The 23,710-nt window shown below is 40.3% G+C and overlaps 1 protein-coding gene across 1 annotated transcript in view; it reads left to right on the forward strand.

The window, feature by feature from the left end:
• The window catches only part of PDE1C (phosphodiesterase 1C), a 315,948-nt gene that overhangs the window by 44,529 nt on the left and 247,709 nt on the right, over positions 1-23,710 (forward strand). Inside the window, exon 3 of the mRNA XM_059818717.1 lies at positions 1,462-1,633. Coding sequence (XP_059674700.1) covers positions 1,462-1,633 — 172 coding nt within the window. The remainder of the gene's footprint in view (positions 1-1,461; positions 1,634-23,710) is intronic.

Genomic DNA, 23,710 nt, shown 5'->3' on the forward strand with positions numbered 1-23,710 from the left:
AGCCTACGAGTATGGAGCTTTCCTGATTAGCTGGGAAATACTCTGAAAATTATTTTGGAATGGAGAAGATAAACAAGGATTCTTGCTGATCTTCTGTCTTTGCACCACTTAAGTTGTGTGAAAACAAGATGTTTAAGACAACCAGCAAAATAAGGCTGCCATCACCTGTCTGTAGCAGCAGATATTGCTGCTTCTAACAGGGTAGTTTCTCATGATATAGTCTCAAGAGACATGGGATAACAGCTCTTCTGTTTGGTTTCCTCTTATGTACTTTGTGTGTATTGCAACAAAAAGTCAACCTTAGTCCATATGTGTTAGGTTCACTATTTGCTTCTTAATTGTCTTTGCTGGACAACTAAGTCTGAATGCTGGGAAAATATTTGAAAATTTTATCTGTACAGTGTCTTAGAAAAATAGTTGCTGACTTCAGAAATATCCCATTTATCAGAATTTCTTTTTTTCATTTTGCATATTGATAAAAAGCCCATGGAGAATGACTACCAGCAGAGTTGGTATGTCTTATTACTTTGGAATCCAGTGAGATTAATGCTTGCTGCACCTCTGTTGTGGGAAGTCTCTTAACTAAAATAAGCATTATTCCAGCACTTAACTGCTCTTCTTGGGATCTGCTAACTCACCCATGTATATCCTATAGTACTTGGAAGTTAAAATGTGACACAGGTGTTCAGTATGTGAGTATCACTGGGGTTTTCAGAAGTGCCTAATTTATTCAGAAGCCGTTTAGAAATTTTTGTAAATATGAAACAGATACTTAAATTTTATGAAACGTAAGTCACTTATTCTCTTCTCCAAAGGTGGGGAGGAGATCTGACTGAAGGATGCTAATTGTACTTTGTCAGTGTAACTAGACTTACAGATGAGGATGGGTTCTCTGAATGACAAGCAAGAGGCACCTGGTGATACTTCTAAATGAATGTAGAAAGATCATTCAGAGAAATATTTTGGCATTTGAATGTCTACTGAGAAAAGTTGAAATATCAACAGGAAAGAAAAATGTTCTCTGATACTAGTCCTTCAGTGATATCTTTAATCTATAATTTAACCACCATTAACTTTAGTCTAAGAAAGTCAGTGATTAATATTGTATTGATTTGGTACTTTGTTTTTTGGTTAGTTATTTGGCTTAAAATACTGCGATTTCAATACAGGCTAACTATAATCTAAGTAGAATGAGGAGAGGATGTTTTTTATCGACACGTGAAAACTCCATGTTCTGTAATCAAATCTTTTTATGGGAAGCATTACAGTCTTGGATTTGGAATGACCTGAACAGTAATGCTTATTTCTACTTTGACCTTTATTTCAGGTTTTCAGGCTTAATCCCAAACTGTGGTGATGCAAAGGTAAAAGGATAACAGACCATCTTTGTTTTCCAGGCTGCTAAGAGGCTGGATGATAGGCCTATGAATTTATTTTCCTTCTCACTTGCTGTTTTTGCAGGGTCTAAATCACAAAACTGCTTGTGGAACACCATTATTGGTGGGCTGACCGGCAACCTGAAAGAAAGGCCAAAGCCGACCATCATCAGTGACCCTAGAACTCCTGAAGAAATCCTAGCTGATGAACTACCACCAGTGGACAGTCCTGAGGCGTTGGTGAAAACATCTTTCAGGTCTGACGGATATGAGTTTACTTTTTTTTATCCTTGAGTGGGTATCTTTTTAAGATTAAGTCTGCAGCGTGGGTTTGGTGGGAGAAATTGATACTGAAAGATTCTGCAATGCTACATATCTTTGTATTGAACAAGAGTGAAAAAAGAGTTCCATAAGTAATACTGACTGGACTCATCTTTCACTTCTTGGACCTCATTAAGCCTTCTTAAAAGATTATGGACTAGACGGATATCAATACTGTAACTAGTCAAAATTGTCAACAAAGACAGCTCATTATATGAAGATGTCTTTGAAGGTTGCTATTGTTTCATTTGAAAGTGGTTTAGTGATGAAGATGTGTACTTTAGGTCAGATGATGTGCTTTCTTGATGCAAGGGAGAAGTAAACCTTTTTCTGTTGATGTAATGTCTTGAGAGCTGTCTAGCATTAATTTGTTTTGTCAAGGAGAAGGATTCTGGCCAGGGGCTTGCAAGCGATTGCTGCTGTCGTGAAGTGCGTGATAGATCTGTTGCTGGGCTTTCCTCTTTTTTAGCTAATGATGTGGACGTACAGATGTCAGATGTTTCTTGGAGGCATGTTTTCTGAAAATAATTTTCTCAAAATGAGGTAAAATAGAGAAGTCATGTGCATGCAGTGGATCTTTGACCAAAATGTGAAAATTGATGTGCCCAGCAAAAGCGAAGTGAGTGGTAGAATTGATTTTTCCAAGTGTTTTTTAAGCTTTTTCTTGTTATTTTTGAAAAACTATGCTCTACTTTTCTTTTATATTAAACACATGTGTGCAAGCATAAAATGGTTTTTGCTTTGGATAAATTTCTCTGACTACAGTGATTTTGATTATACCTCAGTCTGTCAAACTTATTTCAGTCTTCATATAATCATTATTTTGAAGGTACTTATTTAAGTCATTATATTAGGTAGTAAGTTCAGATATCTTGTTTATAGTGCTTGACGTTTAAAAACATATTACCATGAAGTGAGTTTATGTCAGTCTATATAAATAAATCCTGTAATTCCGTAGCGCATTTTCATTCTTAAATATTTCCATTGAAATGATTCAGGGCAAGTGTTTCAAAACCTGGATCCTCCTTTTATGATGAGCCGTGGTATTTAATGGCTTTTAAACACTTTGTGTCTCTGATATTTAAATTCTATAATTTCAAGAGATCTAACTCTTTTTTTAGCTTTTACTTCTCATAACAAATTCTGGGTAGCAGCAATCCTTACATTGCCAGCGTCAAGATAATTTCAACCATTTTATATGACAAAATAATGTCACAGTGTTTCAAATGGCATGATTTGATTATGTGAATAGGGGTGGCTCTTGGAAGAAGTGAGCTTGTATGTAGCATAATAAGGACTGGTGAGTTGGAAAATGTAATTTAGCAAAATAGTTTCGCTAATGCAGTTTAAATGGCTTTATGAACATTACAGATCCTTTGTATTTCATCAGTATAGAAGTTACTGTACAATGTGGCATTTTTGGGGGCTTTTATAGATGCAAATCCAAACAAATTGTTGTTACAAAGTAAATTGTAACTGTATAGTTTTATAAAGAAAGGGAGTGCCATGTGTGTTTAAGAGCTATGCAGAGGAGTGGCAGATAAAAGCGTACATTGCAATGACTGTCTAAAGACATGAGAAAATAAAAACATTGCAGTGTTTTTATTCAGTTTGAAATCTTGTTGATATTATGGTGCAAAATGGGACTTAGGAGGCAGTAGCATCTTTTGTATGATGGGTTGCATGTTTGATTCATCAGGGTCTTCTGTGGGTAGTGATCTTCAAGCTTCCTTGACAGAGTTTGACTGGTGTTTTGAGTGCCAGTGATTTGCCTCACAAGCATGGGCTTCCCTTGTTTCTTGTTTATTAGATGCTGGTGGAAGATCTTGCTACCCCGTTGCCTTTTGGGGAATGAAATGCGCTTTACAAGTTGTCCTGTCTGACACGTCTTAATTAGGAATCTGGTGGCTGAATCTCAGGATGTGTGTGGGGCAATGTTGGGCTTGTATGAACTGATTTTACAGAGAGAAGAGCCAGGCCTTATTTTTGAACATGACTGCTACAAACTGTAAAATGTGACTCCCTTACTACTTCTGATTCACTGCTGTTAGAGCAGTGTATAGCAATACTATCCCTTTCATGCATAGTTAAAAAGAAAATGTCTCTCCAGAGTCAAATGAGTCACACTTCCTTGTGATTGCATATCTTTTTATGTGAATACATATAAGCAGCATGAAATCCCAGTTGCCATCTCTTGTGTTAGATCTTGTTTTCTACTGTGCAGTACTTATTGTTCTGTAGCTTGGAAAACTAGGAAGAGATCTATATTTGATTTTGTTCAACATCTGGGTAGGAGCTTGAAATGCATTTAAACGTAAAAGGAGGAATGTGAGTATTTCAGTCATTTCAGTCATACTATTCCTGCAGTAATAATCTATCTTCAATATGTAAAGCAAAAAGCAAACAAAACCAACCCCCTCTCTACACTCCAAATAAGTATAGTGCGTGATCTCTCCATAATTAAAGTGTTCTGATGGTCTTGATTTTCTTATACAATTATTTTACTATCTCTTTTCTGAAGATACCAAGAACAAGCGTAAGATTGGTCTAAACAAGGTTGAATACCTTTCTAAAGGGAGAATTGAAAGTGTTTGTAGTATCTTCTTGTTTACAGTATTGCATTGAGTGAGCAGTTATAAGTAATTTTGTGTCTTGACTAGTTACACTACTGCAGTGCTTAAAATATAGATTTTTAAAATCCATTCTCACTAGCATTTAGTCTATTTGCCTAGTAAAGGCAGGGGAGGCCCCAGTTTGAATTACATTTGAAAATACAGTAGAATATGGAGAAAGGCAGATTATCTCCTTTTGACAAGGAAAAAAAAATGCAATTAGACACGTAGAAGTGATTAGCTTCTTGGCCCACACTTTATGCAACAAATCTGATATATCCACTATCTTTCTTTGCACTAATATGCAAGTTCACAATTACAGGAGCTGCGATCACTTTATCTTTGAATAGCTGTGCATGGCCATGTATGTACAGTCGTTGGCAGTGGCTGTGGATTGATGCCCAGGTGGTGGGCGTATGGCCTTCTCAGGGCTGCGTGGTCTGGATATTGGCTGGAGATGTCAGCAACCACTGACACTGAAATCTGTAACTCGGAAACTCTCTTCCTAGATCTGCTTTTTGGTCTGCTAGGTCCTTGTAATGAGCAGTGGTGATATTGGTAAGAATTAACAGTGGTGATTAATGAGCTCTTAAGGAGACTGTGTAATAACTTTACAGCCTGCTTTAGCTTCTGTGTGCTGCTCCCTGGCAGCACCACCCAAGCAGGCATTTTGATGATGCTGGGCTGGCACACACCGGGGGAGCAGCGAAACAGGAGACAGGTTTGGGTGCTGTTCTCCAAATACCACCTAGAAGTTTGTGGAAGTGCTTTTTGTTAGAAGATACAAGAGAAACTGCTGCATTTGTCCTCAGACTGCCACCTGGAGAGAACCAAGTCACCAGGGTGGCACTGCTCCAGCTGAAAATTTGATGTGTTCAAGATGTCATGATTTCTGCTAGACTCATTTGATTTTGATGTATGGGAGAGACGGAGTGTTACTTTGAGCCCAGAGACGTAGGACACTCCATTGAGGTGTATGACTGTGGTGGTGCTTAGGGGATGTATTGGTTGTGCTGGATTTTGTGGCAGGAGAGATCCCATGGTACAAGGTGACTGAGACATCCAGGGAAGAACGGAGATGCCCATCTGAGACAAAACGTTCAGTTCAACCTCTCATCCTGGTCCAGGGCCTGCATGACAGCTAAAGTCGGTCCGGAATCGTGGAGTAGTCCGGCTGGCTCTAACTAGCACGTGGGAGCTTGGGGCGGGAGTGTTTCCAAAGTGATAAATCAGGGTAGCAGGCAGCTGAACAGTCAGCAGATGAGGCAAAGACCCTCGTCCTGTACCAGACAAGCCTTACTGGATACCTATGTAGCTATGCTGAACTAGGAAGTGATATATATCATCTGTTACTAAGGCCGTATGTCCTGGGAACCAGAAAGGCCGATTCAGTTCCTTCAAGGTCAGAGTGTTTTTAAGGTCAAGGCTTGCATGGGTTCTTAATTTCTGTCACCTTTCAAAATATTTCCAGCTTTTAGCTTGAGGCTGGTAATGCCCCTGCTTACCTTTAATAGCTGTTTTTCCTACGTCAGCTGCAAAGTTTGTTTATCCTTCCGAGGACAGTTTTCTTTGCTTTCCTTATCTGCTTCTGTTCTGCTTTGGGAGTCTTAAATCACACTGGCAGCTAATCTTGTATTTCTGATTCGGTCGTGGGTGATGTAAACTCTTGTTCATGCTGGCTACTTGGTCTACAGGATAGATGTGATGCTGCGGTGCTCCAAATCCGAAAACTTCAGTCAAGGCACCACATGCTGGGAGTTGGCCCACGAGCCTCAATCGTGTGGGTCAAGGCGGCATCAATGGGAATAAGGGGTATGAGCCCTCCTTCCCCCTACCTTGCCTGAGTCATAGCAAGAGCCCATCTCCACTCACATGGTGGAAAGGGACCTGCAGGACTCCTCCTTTACCACCTCTCACATTTTGACACTCTCTGGGCAGCACCAAAGCTCAGCTGTAGCTATCTAAGCTAAGTATGTGAGGTCTGAAAATCGGAGAGGGAGGTGATGCTGTGTGGGAGAGCCGTGACCATGACCACAGAAGAACAGGAGTTGAGGGCTAGTCATGGGGTAGGATAAAGTCCACCCGCCCTCCCTTCCTCCATTCTGAGTCTCAGTATTTGTTTATTGCCTTTTTCATTTTGATTTTCTTCTTGTTTTTTTAAAAAACACACAAAAAAAGAAGAGATGAGTATCACTTGTCCTAACTTGTTAAAAAAAAAAAAAAACAAAACACCAAACGCACAAGGCTGGAAACATGAAAGACACTTTCTCATTGGTTTTTATACCCACCTACAGCAGATCCAGGTCTCACTAAACATGAAAATGTAAGCAGTCTCTCTGAAAACCACCCTTCTCAACATCTTTTTCAATCCAGACTTCTTATAAGGCACTTTACTTGCATTAAACTTAAATTCATCTATGTTCTTTTCAAACCTGTTGCTTATTCCTGTTACTTATTGATACTCATTACAATTAATAAGAAGTGAAAAGTGTTCTGTTCATTAAGGGAATGGCTCCCATATCATTTGTCTCCATTCTCTCTTCTTTTAATTGTGCCTCCCTTCTAGGTGCATGTTACGCTTTGTGAGAGCTACGCAGTCATTTCTTGGTAGATTGAGATTTATGAATCGGAGGGGGAATGATCAGAGGAGAGAGATTTATACCAGTTACTGTTCAAAGGCTGCATTCTCTCTCTCTTCACGTATATCCACATGGGTCCAAGAGGAAGGTGTTTTTTCAAGAAGTTGAAAGAGAAATGGACTTCTCTCTTTTCCTTTTTTCTTTTTTTTTTTTAATATCACAGTCATCTTGTTCATCATAGGATAGATGTATTATTGATGAAAAGCAAAGCCAGCGATTCTGTCCCTGTAAATATCAGACACATCAAAAGACCCAAGTTGAGAAATTCAGATGGACTGTGGGTGTCCTAACAGAGCTGTGGCTCTGAAAGGCAGGGAACAAATCCACTTCCAAAATGGGAACAAGAGTTTGAGCTGAAGCTCCATGGATAAACAAAGTCCTGATAGTAAAGAAGTCCTGCTTTGAGGACTAACCAATACCTGTCCTTGACAACACGTCTCTGCCTGATGTACGTCACCTGAATCTTGTACCTTAATAAACTCTGAGTGTTTGTTTTGCAGCGGTGCAAGGCTCCCAGTTCTGGCTTTGTAAGCATACAGATCATCCCCGGTCCTTGACACGGACTATGCTAGCCTCCACCACACGCAGAGGGTGGACATATTTTTAAATCCAGATGTGGAATACCTGCACAACCACGTGAGTTTCAAATGCCTGTGTGGCACTTGTGAGTATACAAGGCTGTTCTGGGGCCATGATTAATTGCTTGGCTTGCTGAACTTGCCAGCCCAGTCTTCCTTGCAGGTTTACAGAAGAAACTGTATAGGGGCAGAAGTTGTATATAGGAAAATACATGAATTTAAGGATAGTCTTTATCCTGATAAGAAAGTGTTTAATAATGCACTATTTAGTTATCTCCACCATGAGAGACTAATAGCCTCTACATGCTAATACCAGACTGGGATGCCTTGCAATTCCTGTTGACATAATTTTTAGCCTAGTTTCCTAAGGAAAACTGGCTATCCTTTTCCTAAGGGAATTGCTGCATGTCTCAGTCAACCTTCCCATTAACTTAAAAATAGCTAAACTTGATCAGTAACTGAACAGAATGGCAGACATCTCAAAGGTGCTGAGTTCCTACCTGTTTTGTGAAAACTGATGGTAGGATAAAAAAGGGTTCCACTGAAGGAATGGATAGGAGAGAGAAAAGCTGACTTTGGAGAGTTGCTATCTGGCTGACCAGTGCTAGCATACGCTCTAGCTCATCAGTACGTGCGTAGCTGTGAACCAGGCACCACGCGTGACCACGCAAGCAGGCAGGGCAATACTTGGAGGAGAAGCCCAAGGAGAGCAGAGTGGCAGGAGACACAGCAGGTCACAGAACGTGTTGCTATGGGGAAGGTAGGAAAGATGCAAAGCGCAAGTGCGTAAGAAACCGGTCATAGCTTGTGCTGCAGATTTGAGTACTGTAATTGACGGTAATGAAAGGTATTATTGTCACTACTATTACACTATAAATCATGCCTAATCACCCTGGTGGAGTGGCCCACATATCTTACGCTGGTAGATTAAGTGAATTATATGCCATGACCCCCTCCCCTCCTGCCATGTGGTTACACCCAGTGCGGTCTTTCTGTGCACATGCAGAGGTTCAGGATTTCCTGATGTGAACTGGCTCTCATGAAGTGTCACCTAATGGAGAGGAGCAGCTGGGCTTTCAGGAGAAATAGCTCTGGGAAGAGACTGGTGGCCACCTGGCCTATTCCTCCAGCCTGCGGTCTGCACTTGAAAGGGTGCTTGGGAGGAGGGGATGCGGGCTCTGGAACAGATTTATTGTCTTGGCAGTCTGTGCATGTCCTGTAAGTTGCTCGTCTTGTTATTAAATTAAGACTGTCACGGTATATATTTCAATCTCAATGAGAAAATGGGATAGTGGCTTTCTTTCTCTTGGCAGTCAGAGAGAGTGTGATGAGCTGAGATAAAAGTCTTTGACTAATCAATTGCTGAAGCTTTATCTTGAGTTCTTTAATTTGCTTAAGCAAGAAATATTAAAAAGGAGCTGAAAGGAAATTCCTATACAGTTTCATCTGCTTTTAAACGTCTGGCTGATGGCAATGAAGTTAAATGGTATGTTATACTGTGATGTTTTACCACATCCTTTAGAAAAACATCCTCTAGATGCAATCCAATCAGGGTCAGATTTGGTTTGGTTTTGAGACCACAAAACCTGCAAGTAAGAGTTCAGGAATATTTTGAAGTGAATAACAACAATAGCAATCATGAAATTACCCAAAATAATCTTAAGATTAAGCTAAGAGCTTAATCTTCACTAATGTCCTGCATTTCTTCTTAATGTGAAGAGCTTTGAAGGAGGAACTAAATGGGATACTTAGCTCCAGTTAATTGAGTATGACAATCAGATCTGGAGGGAAAACTATTCTGTCTTGGGAAAATACTGTCCATTTATGCATTGAAATACAAATTTAAGATTTTTTTTTTTAATGAAACCCAAGAGAGAATCTACACTAAACATTTACCTGGGACACATTGGAAATCCCCACACCTGTTGCAGATGTCACCCATCCAATGGATCAAATTGTTGATTCCCATGGGAATGCTGTTAATACCAGGCTATGGGTTGCTCGGAGTCACCTGTTTGCACCACCTGCTCTGTATATCTCTCTTTTAACTCTGTGGTTTCGATGAAAGTTTTGTCCGGTTTGCCTCCCCATGCAAAATGATTTTTGGTAACTGCTGTATTTTGCTGGAAATTCTTTTGCCAGAAATTCTCAGCCCAGCCTACCAGTGACTTTGCAGACATGTAGCAAGATCTAGGTAAGTAAAGCTGCTGCGAACTGTCAACACCCCTTACCCACATAACTTGCTAATGGCTGTTTTTTATCTGGTTTTTGCATGTTAAGCTGCCTGCTGGCAATTTCTAGAAACTGTTTTATGTAATAGAAAGGTCTCATTTGGAAATTATCACACTATCCATCTGAGTACTCAGCACTGCTGATGTCAGAACCACGGTGTCTGTAGTTTGCAGATTGGGACACTTATTTTTAGTTCAAATAATTTTTGGATCTGAATCTACTGAAGTGTTCACAGCGAGACTGCTAAAACTATCATGTGTTACTGGGTTTCCATCTGAACTTTATAAATTGATCTAAACTTTATAAATTGACTCAGGTTGTTTTGAAACCAGGCTCATAGTCTAAATTTGCTGTCAGTGCTGCACTTACTCTGGCAAAAAGCAATCTTGTATTTTCTTTTGGTGGAAAGGCCTCCGTTTTGAGGTGTGAAAATTGACTCAGGAATATGGGCTTTGGGTCCCCATTCGTGCCCAGTGATTCCTTCCGTTATAGATGTACCTTTTGATTTGTCTCCTCTTTCATGTGAGCACTTACAGTTCCTTGTCAGAGCAAATTTTCTCTCAGCTCAGCTGAAAAAGGACCAGACCTGAAGTTCTGTTTTTTTTTAAATAACAGCTACTAAAGAGCATTTATTGTAAAAAGGAAAACTATCAGAAGCTTATTTTCCTTCCTCCTAAATGATGTGCGTGAGCATCATTTAGATCAGTGTGAGCATCTGTAGTTTCAGTTTCTAAGATGAAGATAACATTTCTATTCCCAGTACTTAGAACATCAAGATCGATTTTTGTCATATAATTGTCACCAATAGTATCTGCTCCTGAATCAAAAAGATGCTTGTTATCCTACCAGCTTCTTGTAGCAGTTACAGTTTAGTCTGCCCTAATTCTGAACAGTTATTCATAATAAAGTAATATTCAGATTCATTCTGAAGATGAGATGTTGAGAAAATTGGATTTCTCTTATGGCACTGTACCTTCTTTTGAGGGCTTCTTCACTTTCTAAATTGTTCTAAAGTTGCTTATAATATAATTATCCATGATGTCAGCAGTACTTGAGTAAAACTATTACAGAGTGTAGTAGTGTAAATACAGTGGGCCAAATTTGGTGTAAATTGGCATAAAACTCAGTTAACTTCCATGGAGTTACACTGATTTACTGCAGCCGAGTATGTGGCTTGGTATTTCAAAACAGTGCTTGTACACTGATCTTTGCATATTTATTGATTAACATTGTAAATCTGATAAACTTGGCAGAGTGTTTTTGCTGCATCACGTGCGATGCTGTCAAACAGTGTGTTAATCAAAGTGGCCTGGGTTAGATACAGCAAATTCCCACCTGAGGAATGCCCACTGGCTTTCACAAAAACTCCATGAAGCTTGCAGGCTTTGAATCCGTACAGCCTTTAACTGTTTCCCTTTTTTCTCCACTGCTTTAATGCTGATTCTAATGTAGGCAAGGCACTTCTAGAGCATCTGAGGATGGTGTTGGCAGGCTGTGACCTGAAATGCAGGTTTCCTTTGTGTTGCTTGGGCTTTACATATTTGCTCATTGTGTTGGTTCTCAGAAAAAAAAAATGTACTTGGCACTTTTTCGCTTTGTAATTCATTATCTAATATAAATAATTGTGTTATCCTGACATATCAGCTCTTGTGCTAGCAAAACTGCCCTAATTTCTTACAAAAATTACTCATTGGTATCAACAGAATGCAGGCTCCTTAGTTTTGTGCTGCAGCAGAATATCAGCCGTATTGCATGCTTTTTTTTTTAACCTAATTTCTTTTTTTTCTGGATTGGAGTGAGGCTAAACTCAGATTTGTCACATTCTATATGCCATTTTTTTGAAGCAGTTGTACAATAATTAAGGTAAAGTTTATAATAGCACAAGTTGATTCAATATATTTTACAAAGATAAATTTTTTTAATTATTTTTTTTTTCCCAGCATGGCTGTGTTATGGCTTATACAACTATGATTTTTGCTGTTTAATGACCTGGATGATGGAGTGCAGTGCACCCTCAGCAAGTTTGTAGATTAAAAACAAACCCCAAAAAAGGGGGAGTGGTTGGTAGACCAGATGGGTGTGTTGCCATCCGGAGGGACCTCCACAGGCTGGAGAATTGGGCTGACAGGAACCTCACGCGGTTCAACAAGGGGAAGTACAAAGTCCTCCACTGTGATAGGGAGCAACCCCATGCACCAGTACACGCTGGGGGCTGTGACTGGAAAGCAGATTTGTTGAGAAGAACCTTGGGGTCCTTGTGGACAACAACTTAGAGCATGAGCCAGCAATGTCACCTTAGAGCAAAGAAGGTCAACGGCATCCTGGTTGGCATTAGGAAGAGTGTCACCAGCAGGTCAGGCTTCCCTTCTGCTCAGCACTGGTGAGGCCACATGTGGAGTGCTGGGTCCAGTTCTGGGTTCCCCAGTACAAGAGAGACAGGGGCATACTGGAAAGAGTCCAGCAAAGGATCATGAAGATGATTAAGAGACTGGAGCAGCTGACATAAAAGGGGAGGCCGGGAGAGCTGGGACAATTCAGCATGGAGGAGAGAAGGCTTATCAATATAAATACCTGATGGGAGGGAACACACAAGATGGGGCCAGACTCTTCTCAGTAGTTTCCAGTGACAGGACAAGAGGCAGAGGGCAAAAATTGAAATACAGGAGATGCCATTCAAACATAAGATTTTTTTTTTTTTTTTTTTTTTTACTTTGAGGGTGGTCAGACATTGGCACAGGTTGTCCAGACAGGTTGTGGAGTCTCCATCCTTGGAGATACTCAAAACATGACTGGACATGGTCCCGGGCAACCTGCTGTAGCTGACACTGCTTTGTGCAAGGGAGTTGGACTAGATGATCTCCAGAAGCCCCCTCCAGCCTCAGCGTTTCTGTGATTCTGTGGTGGGAACAGTGAAGATGAGTAAAATCCTAGTGTCTGATCTGCATTGCGGATCTGATACTGCATTGCAGATTTTTGTTGCATTGTCTGCACACATCTGCTGTGTGGAAATCCCTCTGACGTCAGTATGAAGTAGAGGTCTGCAGTGCAGATTCATGACTGGGATTTTTCTCTGGAGAGTTTCCACCATCTGTGTTTGAGACAAACCAGAATAGTGTGGTTTAACTTTTTTCCTATGTAAACTGAGTATTTTGTGAATTGAGTCTTCCATAGAGAAGTTTATTAAAATGCAAACTTCATCTCACAGTCATCAAAAGAAAGTGGCACTGAGTTCACAGCTTGTAGAGATGATAGGAAAGAGGAAACTCATGTAATGATATACTAATACAGATCCTCAAATGTAATTTAAATTTGTCTGAACAAGTTTCCTCTAAGAAGGGAGGAGAAGTGCAAATGACAGAGGCAACTTCCATAAAGAACTGGCAAAAACTTTTTGATCAGTTCATCATGAGTTGGGTAATGGTCTTAGTGAGACTATTTGTAGCCTTAGAAATCATTAGTTCGTCTCCAGGGTCAGCCTAACGCTTTGATCTGTTTTGAACCGAAGCCTGGTAACAGAGGTTACTGCTTTTTGCTTCTGCAGAAGCATTTCTGGGGGTCCTGCTGAGCTTTCTCTAGGTCTTGAAAAATATTGCTTAAATATTTATCTTCACAGTGATACTAGACTAAGGTGTCATCTATTTTTTAACCAGTACTCTCTACTAATGTTGATTTCAATACAGAACTTGCCCTAAAATAGTACATGGGGAATTTTCTGATGTATTTCCTCTGGCACTGAGATAAGACAAAGTGATAGAAAAGCAAATAAGCACATTCTCTCATTAACCTTTCAATTGCTGAATTTGTGTGTCTATTGATGTGCAAAATGTCATTATACTTCTTCTTTTGTCTTGTCAAAGGTAAAGTCATCTTAATGATACTCATCTCTCCCCAGACACTGTATCAGGAACTACCTGTTCAATACTTTCAGTAGCTGGTTTCTAAAATTCTCTCTTCTTTTTGTTTGGTTTTGCTAGCCCAGGCATGACCTCATATGTGAGACCAGATTCTCTGCCAGTTTTATCCATGCAGTTTTGTTAGGGGACCTGACTTTAGCAGAGTTGTACTGGTATATGCCTAAGGCAACAACAAGCTGAATGACATTAGCTAATTGAATGCAATTCAGATGGAGGGAAAGGTAATCAATCAACCATTCCTCTGTTCTCTTCTGAGTGTCTTCATACTTCTGTGGGAATTTTGGGGAATATGATGAGAGAAACAAAGCACCAAAAGCTAATTTCACTCAAAATTTCAGGTAGGTAGCGTGAACAACCACCATAGCTGTCTTTTTTTTGGAACAAGAGATATTTTCTGGGGAGAAAGTAGAGGAAACAGGCTTGCTATGTGACCACGTTGAGATAAACACCGGCTTTGTTGAACTCTGAGACAAAATGCTGGCTTTTAAGGGCCAAGTATGTGCAATTTTCAGAGTATGCCCCCATGGCTGTTGCTCTGGCTAGACAACTGCATCCATGTTCATGCCGTTTGACATCCCCAGTGCAGAAAGGCTGAGTGCTGTGAGGGATACTTGCTGTTCCCCAGCACCTGACTATGGTCTGCCTGGTCTTGGCGAGCATTTGTACCATACCTGACTTCTCCGTAACCATGCAAACCCCAGGCCCACCTCGTTGTTACCTTTATAAGTGATTCTGCCCAGTGTCCTCCTTGGCTGTTCTCTAATGACCATGAAGGGATTATTTTTCGCTATGATGTTACTAACAAGACCGGAAAGGCAGGAGGTGTTCAGCTGTTTTGTGAGGGACTTGGGACAGCCAGAGCTGCAGGTAAGAGAGCTGAGGTGACCTGAGGTGACCTCCTCGTGGTCTTGGACAGCCATCTGGTTCACATGCAGGGGTCTAGCTCCTATGCCAGTTTTGTGTTGGGGGGGGGGGCTTTTTTGTTGTTTTTTTTGCAATTTTTACTGAACCAACGCCTGTCACCTCACGTTGTTTCTGGGGGAGTGACACCAGCATCCCCTGGTAGGACTGGATTTGCAAGACTGAGCTGTGGGCTAAATGAGCAGGCAGAAAGTTTGGAACTAGCGCTAGCTCTTGGATGGGCTGCCCAGTCCGGAAGGAGAGGGTGGTCATCATCCTCTGTCTACACCAAACTCACGTTACCCTGTGACCTTCCTAGCTTGGCACCAGCCTGTTCCTGTAGCCACCATCAATGTCAGAGTCATTGGAGCGTGCAGATGTGTGAAACCACAGCCATCTGGCTTGTCCTCAGCTTAGCAATGAAACTAACAGTCGCTTTCTGACAGAAAGCCATACTTGGCTGGGCTGAGAATGTCCATAGGATCCCTGTTGTGTAGCATCTACTGGAGGCTGGTGTCCATTTGTGTGGCATTTATTTTCCTGGGATGACTGCCATAAGCATTTCATTTATGCTAGTGTCACTGATCAAGTCCATGATTTCTGCATGTTTTAGGGCTTTTGTCTGGCCCAAATTGTAAGCAGTCAAGTCCCAGGTGTTAGTTAAGTCTTATGAAGCCCAGTGGCAGTTATCTGATCATAAACATCCTTTTTTGGTGTCCGTGTTGGGATGACATCGTGACAGGTTACTGTGTGGCATAGTTGCATCTAGTTTTCTGGGTCATGCTGACTATAGCATCATGCTGACCTGGCTATGTACATGCAATGTTTTGGGCTATGCCTCTTCTCCAGGTGTACATTGACTAGTGATGCTTCAGGTGGCTTGAATCCAGAAGATGCATCCAAACCACGTATCAGTGCAGACTGGAAGGTGCATCAAAAGCCTAATATTTTCAAAGCGTTACTGCTTGTTGAGCAAAGGCTGGTGCCTTGCTGCAGCCTAGGCAGTGTGGATGTATGGCCAACTTAGCCTGCAAAGTGGCTTTGACGAGATAGTCCTAATAGAAGCAATAGAGAGGTTAGAGAGGATTGCTGAGTTCATTTTATATACATTTCCTGAAATTTCTTCTTCTCAGCTTTACTCTTCTTGGTCATATATTCTTAAAATAAAACTCTTCTTTAAGAAAAAAAAAAATTCTGGCTCTGTAGTTTCCAGGCAGCAGGGACTATCAAATGAAATAACCTAACTGTATATTTAGAAGCATGCAAGGAAATGTCTTGTAGCTAAACTTAATAAAGGTACAGCTAATTGAAAGTAGTTTGTTAACACTGAGAATAATGCCGTACTTGTTTCCCATTTCACAAGGTAGAAAATACACTTCAGTTAAATGAAATTGCAGTGAAAATCTTTATTATTTTGCTGTATTTCTGAGGAAGAAAGTAAATATTGGAAATTTCTTAGATTATTTTGGAACTTTTTTCTGTAGTGGGTGTTCTTTCAACTTTAAAACACTTTCATCGGAATGTTTTGATGCCTCTAAAAATAATAATGATGTAGGAGATTAGCAACATTAGAGAAAAAATTGCCAATTAAATCGATCTCGCTGTTACAACATAATATAAAAATGCACACTGCAAAGCAGTGTGAAAAAATGCATAGAGCAATGGTAATGCAAGATTTTCGGAACAATTTGCTTTGTGGCTTTTCCGTCTCTGTTTAGTGGTTTGTCATAATCCTTACTGAACAGTAATGTAAGGAACCTGCTTTGCAAAGGACCTTCCTTACAACATTCTCCTTGGGATACCTGGTTTGTGACAGCAAAAAAGGGAATCGCATGGAACGGAAAAAGAGGAATGAGAGTGGACGGATGGTATTCTGTGTGTGTGTGTGTAGGCAGGGAGAGCCCAAATCCATTTTGTGAATGTCAGACTAGGATCTTGCTTGGAGCTGCTGGTGGTTCTCCAGGGTAACTCACCCCTGGATTGTCTACCTTCAAGTGCTCTCTGTGAGAAGCCTGAAAAAGATGGCATATCTTGGAAAAGTACCTGCTTTTTTCACCCTGATAGGAGAAGAGGAATTGTGTCCTATCACAGACTTAAGCCTGCTTTCCTCTCTAGTGTCAGCAAGTGGGAATTTTGCTCCTTTCAATGCAATATCATAGGCTGATACCTACGAACACACTATGGCAACTCAGCCCAGGTGGGAGGCCTGAAAACATACTGAGGAACAAAACCTGGCTACTAGAAGAAGCATTAGGAATTGGCAGCGAAATTTGTCATGAACAGGTCCAGTGAAGAACCAGATATGTTGTGCTCAACTCTGAGGAGATGCGAAAACCACAGCTGAATATCAAGATAAAAGGGGGGAAAAAAAAAAGGGGAGGGGGGGATATAGTTTGGAGGAAAGCACTTATTTTTCACTCTCATGTAGAATACAGGAAGTTGGTTTCAAATGTTTTGTTGTTGTCATTACCATTTTGATAGAAGTAGTTCATGCTGCTACAGGAGAATCACAATTAAAACTGATGACAGCGTCAGGGTAGTGTCCATGGTAGGAGGGAAGGCATTCCCATATCTCTGTTGGCTTGCAGAGCCTCGCTCCTCACAGAGGCGGGTGGGCTGCCACGCTGCTCTGAGCACGGAGGTGGGTGGGTTTGACACTGAAGGTCATGCCCAGCTCCTCTTTCATGTGCCACATGTCTGTCACTAGCTGATGAGTGTAGCTGCACATTATGTATATGCAACGGGAGATAAGAGGACTGTTTTGCTGTGGCTCTACAAAAGCTGTGGACAAGAGGACCCAATGACAAGAGGAGTGATAGCTCTGATAAGCCAGACCTCTATGCAGTGTCTAATTTTAGTATTTATCTGACCAGTGGGTAACTGGAAGTGTTGTCAAATGACAGATAAACCCCTAAAAAACATGTACTGTGACCATCCTTTTATCATTAGTTGCAAGTAACCGTGGGGATAGGGACCTAAGAGGTCTGTTTTTGTTTTCCTGTTGTTCAGTTCAAGAGTGAAATCGGGAATAACTTTAAGTGAGAGTCAAATGGACACCAAGCCTGTAGATGAAAACAAATTCAGGGACAGAGACTCTGACCTTGTCTATCCACAAAAATAGCAGTGATTCAGAGATCAGTTTATTAACTTAGCACTTGCATCTATTTAATTGAATTCAGTAACTGATGTTTGGAGCGTTCCCCTTCTAGCACACCTGCATGGAAGAAGATGTTATCATGCCAGTTCAGGCACTCATGCAGCACCAGGAAATCATGAATACAATGTCTGTCGTTTTCTTCCTTTACTTCCTATAGATGAACATCTGAAGTAAGGCAGAGGGGCATCTTTCCACACTGTCATTCTCGGTATTTCCCTTTCTTCAGCTTGTGTCCATTGCACTTTAATTTTGTGCAGGAGTGATGGCTTGCCCAAGACACCTGACTGACAGTTGTTCTCTCATTTGCTCCTTGTCACCGCAGGAGCAGGCTTATTGTGATTGCTTTACTCACCACATTAGGCTATCAAGCGGCGTTTGTTGATCATTTATGTGCTTGCAGATTTGCAGTTGTCATTCTTTCCGTTTTGCCCCAGTTCTCTTTTTTTTTTTTTTTTAAATCTTCTGGCACAGGACACAGCCCTCGCTATACTTTAAGTAATCCTCTCTGAACCCTTCCTAAAATTCGTCATGGCTATTATTCAAGAAGGCAAAGAAAGGGTTAATGAACAACACGGAGACAGAAAGAATTAAGTCCTGTCAGCTTATATTTAATGGATGGCACTTTTTTTTGATTCAGAATTAAATCCCCAAACCTTTTCTCATCTCAGTTCTTGGAAATAGTTTTACTGTAGCCCAAACAATCTGAATTTATTGTTCTCAGGCAAGAGAGGAGCCCTGTTAGTGGGAGAGTTGTGTGGGTGCAGTAACACATCCAGCCTCCAGCTCACCTTCCTGTTACTCAGATGCCAGAATCTGTGATCAGTTGTGAAACACAAATACAGGCAACTTGCTGTATATGTTTTTGTGGCACTTGCAAGGTACCTACTGCTATGTATTACTCTGTTATATTTTGCCACCAATATGAGATTGCTGCTGAGCTGATTGATCCTTGTGGAGAGTGAAGTCAGATAGGTGAAAAGTTAATTATTTGGCATGTGCTTGACTTCCTACACTGACTTTTTATGATACTGTGACTCAAATTCAGAGTGTTTGCCCTCTTCTTCAGTGATCTGGACTTGGATGTAGTTCAAGCTGCAAACGAAGGCTGTGATCAACAGCCTTCTGGACAGTGGAACTTTTCCTACAAGTTTACAAGTCCATATGGAAAATGGAAATAATTTTGGCTTTCAAGATTTTTCTGCATTTTAATGGAAGTTTACAATTCCAAACAAAAATCTGTGTGCAAACATAACTCAGTTGAAATCTGTGCGTGACTCCTAGGCAAACAATAACAAGGGGAAGTTTGACAGAAACTAGTCCAAAGTCATGCAAACATTTGGACCAGTTAGCACATTTTTTTAATTTTTTTTAATTTTTTTTTTTACAAACTTCAGGAAATCATCTTGGCCTTGTTAAGGTATCTTTGAAGGTTTTCAGTTCCTGCAACCGAAAGTTTCCATAGTCATCCTGAGACCTTTCAAGCACGGTATGCTCGGCTGAGCAATATTAATTGAAGAGTGAGGAGTTTTTGGAGTCTGCTATTAATAGAAGTGTACTAATAAGGTGATCCAGGAGTATTTAATATTGTATGAGGTTTGGAAAAAAAATGAGAGGTGCAGGAGGGGAAAATACTCCTTAGATGAATCATTCTGATTTAGATAAATGGTTTTCATTCCACCTACCAAAATACATAGCATGCGGATTAAATATTCAGAATGAGTAACTGCAAAGTAATGGACAAAACCTGACATCCACCTGCTGCGTCATTTCTACCTCTTAATGAACAGTAAATGTTGCAGCTGCTTTGCCACACTGGGTGTATTTAGCAACAGGAATGGGGAGATGGCAACAGAGAGCTGTGATGCGGCTGTGGTGGGTTCCGGTTTTTAACAAAGCCTGCCAAATGTCAGTGTGTAATTTGTGATCATTTCAATACAGGCTGCTTTTAGACTGAATACAGAGGGGAAACAGGTATGTCATGAGTGGCAGATTTATGCCAAAAATCCTCTACTTTTAAGAATATAAGTGAAACTTGAGAGCAGGTAATTCTTAAACTGTATTTTACTCTGTCCACTGTAAGTTAGGAATAAGTAGATGTGTATCAGACTGATAAGAGATGTCACATCCTGTTATCTGACTTTAGGTTCATTTTACCATTCAGTAATCTATAGCATCTACCTTGGTTCTCCTAGAGACGATACAGCACTCTCTTTTCTTATCTGCATCAAGATGCTGTTGCATTTTTTTTTCCTTGATGGCAATTTTGTTGCCGAATTGAGCGCTTAAGAAAATTTCTCCTTTAAGCAAATTACCTGCAGTTCGCCAAGAGCAGGACTCAGTTTTGTATGGGAAACCATCTTAATTGTTGTTCATTGCTGATTTTGTTTGGTGTCAGAGATCTTTGCTGTGCTGGAGGTCTCAGTTTCAGGACAGAATGATGATTAGGGCAGTCAAAAATTCCCTTTTCCTTTTGAGGCTCTTTGCATGTTGATGCAGCTCCCCAAACCTTTTCCAGAGGCAGACAGCCACCTAGTTTGCTGGAAAAGCAATAAGGTAACCTTCAAGGTGCTTTCTATGTTGCTTGTCTTCTCATATCTCTGGAAAGGGATTTGATCGTGGGGAAAAGGAAGTGGATTAGAAGCAGAGAGTATGTGTAATTTTTGTATAGGTTATTTCAGGGCAACAGTTCTGTAACAGGACAGGATGGTGTGTCAAAGTCAGGGCAAATAAAATTTTAGTACACAAACTTCCTAATTTGTCTTTACTTCCTATACAAATAAGCCAGTAGTTTATTGTGCACTAACACAGCTACTGTTGATGAATGAGAAAACACTGCTGCCTCCATGCTACAAGGTTTTGGGATTACCATATTCCCCAGTGGATATCTGCAAGTGCTGCAAAAGGGAAAAACAACACAAAGAAAATGTGACTGATGCGCAGTTATCCCAATATGCTGCAGAGCAGGGGCAGACAATGACTTCCATGTCCAGAGGGAGTGTTTATTAAGGAGAAAATGTATCATTGTTTTGTGTATCCTTCATGTGTCTCGGATTACATGGCTTTGAGCGCTCACAGCAGTGTAATTCCTCTGGGAATGTCTACCCAAGGAGAACCGATGTGGATGTGCCGAGATTTGAGGTGTCCTGGGAGATGTGGAGTGGTAGGGCTGCAAGGCAACAGGAGCATTTCTTTCCTCCAGCGTGACGCAGAGGCTGCATGCAGTCATTTTGGAAACATAATACCAAATTACAGATCTTTGTGGGTAGCGAGGCATCTGTCCCAAGCAGTATGAAAAATCTGCCCCTTGTCCTTTTTGGCAATAGCGGGGTAGAGGAACAGATCTCCGTAACCATACCTGCTCTGTGGGTTTTACTTGTGGGCAGTGAAAGGACGTGCCTTGGTGTTTTTTAAATCAGCATGTTCTGCTTGTGTGTTTTTTCCATCCAACCTGAATTTTCAGTCATGCTAAAGCATCTTTTTAACTCCCCTGGCAATGTAAAGAAGTTTACATGGGCACATATTGCATCGTACCCACCTCAGGAACATTGTACGTGGTGAAAGACTGAAAGACCTGTGATGTAAACAAGCATCAGACTGGTGGATTTACAGGTGAGGGATGCTTTGGAGTTGTACATACAACTGGACTGCTATAAAACTTAGAGATGTTTTAAAACTGAAAAAAAGTTTTTAAAATCTGAAATCGGTTGTTTGATTTGAGTGGGCCCATGTTTAGAGATGCAAATATTGAGTACAGTGTAAAACAGTTGGAATTACAGAAATGAAGAATCTTGCCCAACCCAACTGGTTTACCAGTGATAAAGATGTAAGGATAAAAATAAAACAAGTCGCGAATTAACCTATTAGCACTTCGTTGTACGTGTGAAGTAGACAAATCACTGATCTACCCATGCTGATTCAAATTTCTGTATTATTCATGTACAAAAACTTACACTCTCCAGAGTGTGTGAAAGATGGTCAGCCTTTCAAGCTGGATCACAGCATAATCTTTGTATTAATCACAGAGCAATAACTTGAAACAACATTCTGGATAGGTGAAAGTAGCATTGAAATCCAATATTTCTGTTGTCATCTTCCCCCTGGAAATAAACTAAAAATACAAGGTGTGTTGCAGTGCAGCTTACACCCAGTTGAGCAAGTAGGGGTATACTTGTTTTCTCACATTGAGATATGTTTCTTCAGCTATGAAATAAATAACTGATGATTTTAAATGAACACATGCAAATGTATTTTGTAATCCGAGATATGTACTTACAGGACAGTAAGTTCCATGCTGGTGGATAGCAGTATAATGGTAATATACAGCAGGTTTCCAATAGCTCAGCTAACTTTACGACTAGAAAACTTGCTTCCAACAATTATAATCTGAGACACAAAAGAAAAAAAAAAGCCATCAGTACAGTGTGAAGTATTTTCAATACTAAATTGTGTGCATGTGCTTTTCCTTTGGAGGCAGGGCTACAAAGCATACAAAAGCATGCAAGCATACTTGAAGAGCTGTTGGCATTTACTGCTTTCTGATAATTTCTTCTGGAAAAACAAACAAACAAAACCCCAATCAAGCCAAAACACACCCTAAGGGGCAATACGCTTGTATTTGTCAAGTATGTACAAGTGGAGAAGGACTGTTAAGTACTCAGCTCAAAAGAAGAGTCCTCTTTGCTGCAGATTTTTGAAAACAGTTAGTAAAAGCGCAGTTCTTGCTCTCGAAAAGAGTACTGTCCAGTTTCGGAAGGCAAATCCTCTTCCATTTTTCTCCCTTCTCACACAGTAAATTCACTGTATCACATAAATCTTAGTCCCATGTTTGTCTACACAGTGGATAGAAAATGCAGCATCCATCTTGGATGCACCAAATGAGACCGATGTTTTACCCACCTCATTAGCCTTTGCACAAGCATTGTCTCACAAATACCAGATTCTGCACGTGCAGGTACCTACGGAAATCATAGGCATACCTAGGGGTTGAGCAGTTGATGTTGGCAATGAGACGGTATTCAAAGCAAGCTTTAATGATAATAGCTCTAATAAGATAAGTTGCTTCAAATGAACATGCGTATATGAACAAGTGAGTGAATATTGATAAGCAATACAGGTAATTAAGATAGTATATAACAAAGGTCTCTGTATGTATAGAATTGTTTGCACATGATTCATGTTAGGTAATTTTAGCAGAGCTTGAGCTAAAGCAGAGTATTTTTTAAACACTAAAATTTATTTTTGTTAATACATCTGCCAAGATTTTGATTAATTTTAGAAGTTATGATCTCTAAATTGCATAGTTTTTCAAGCTAAAGAGAACAAGCTTAATCTATGAATATTTACCTTCAGCAACCTGGTAGTACTTTCTGCATCAGATTTTATGGTATCTAATTTAATTATGGAACAGCTGTGATGTAGGCTGCATAACATCTTGACTTAAAATCAGTTTTACATAAACAGGACAACTTTAGGAATACTGATGCTGATACGTAGAGCATATCAATGATGTTTTGCTAACTGAAGGGGACATGCAAGAGCATGCTGTGAAATATCGCTCAGAAAGATATTTCTAAGTGTACTAAGGCGAAGTAGTACTGTACTCTATGAGAAGCCTCAAGTAGTATCTGTTGGTCCAGTCAGAGGGGCATATATGTAAAAGCAAGGAAATCTTACCCCAGGTAGTTACAAGTCATAAGGATGTTTGGTTAGTTGGCGTAAATGGTGAATATTGGCAAATGTAACTGCAATACAGTTTTCTTGGGAAATGGAGAATGAAAATAGCTTTGCTGGTATTTCATTGCAAGTTTCTTTTGAATCAGCCTCTTGAGCCGCAAGACAGCTCTGGAGTAAATTATTGGAATGAAGCTTTTTCAGTTTTTTCCCTGGTCCTGTTTAGAGCAGAAGGGAATATATATATATTTATATATGTTATATTTTTTTATAAAATATGTTTTAAATCTTGACTCTGTTAAAAGATGTGG

The sequence above is a fragment of the Gavia stellata genome, chromosome 6 (assembly GCF_030936135.1).
Source record: "Gavia stellata isolate bGavSte3 chromosome 6, bGavSte3.hap2, whole genome shotgun sequence".
Taxonomy (NCBI): Eukaryota; Metazoa; Chordata; class Aves; order Gaviiformes; family Gaviidae; genus Gavia; species Gavia stellata.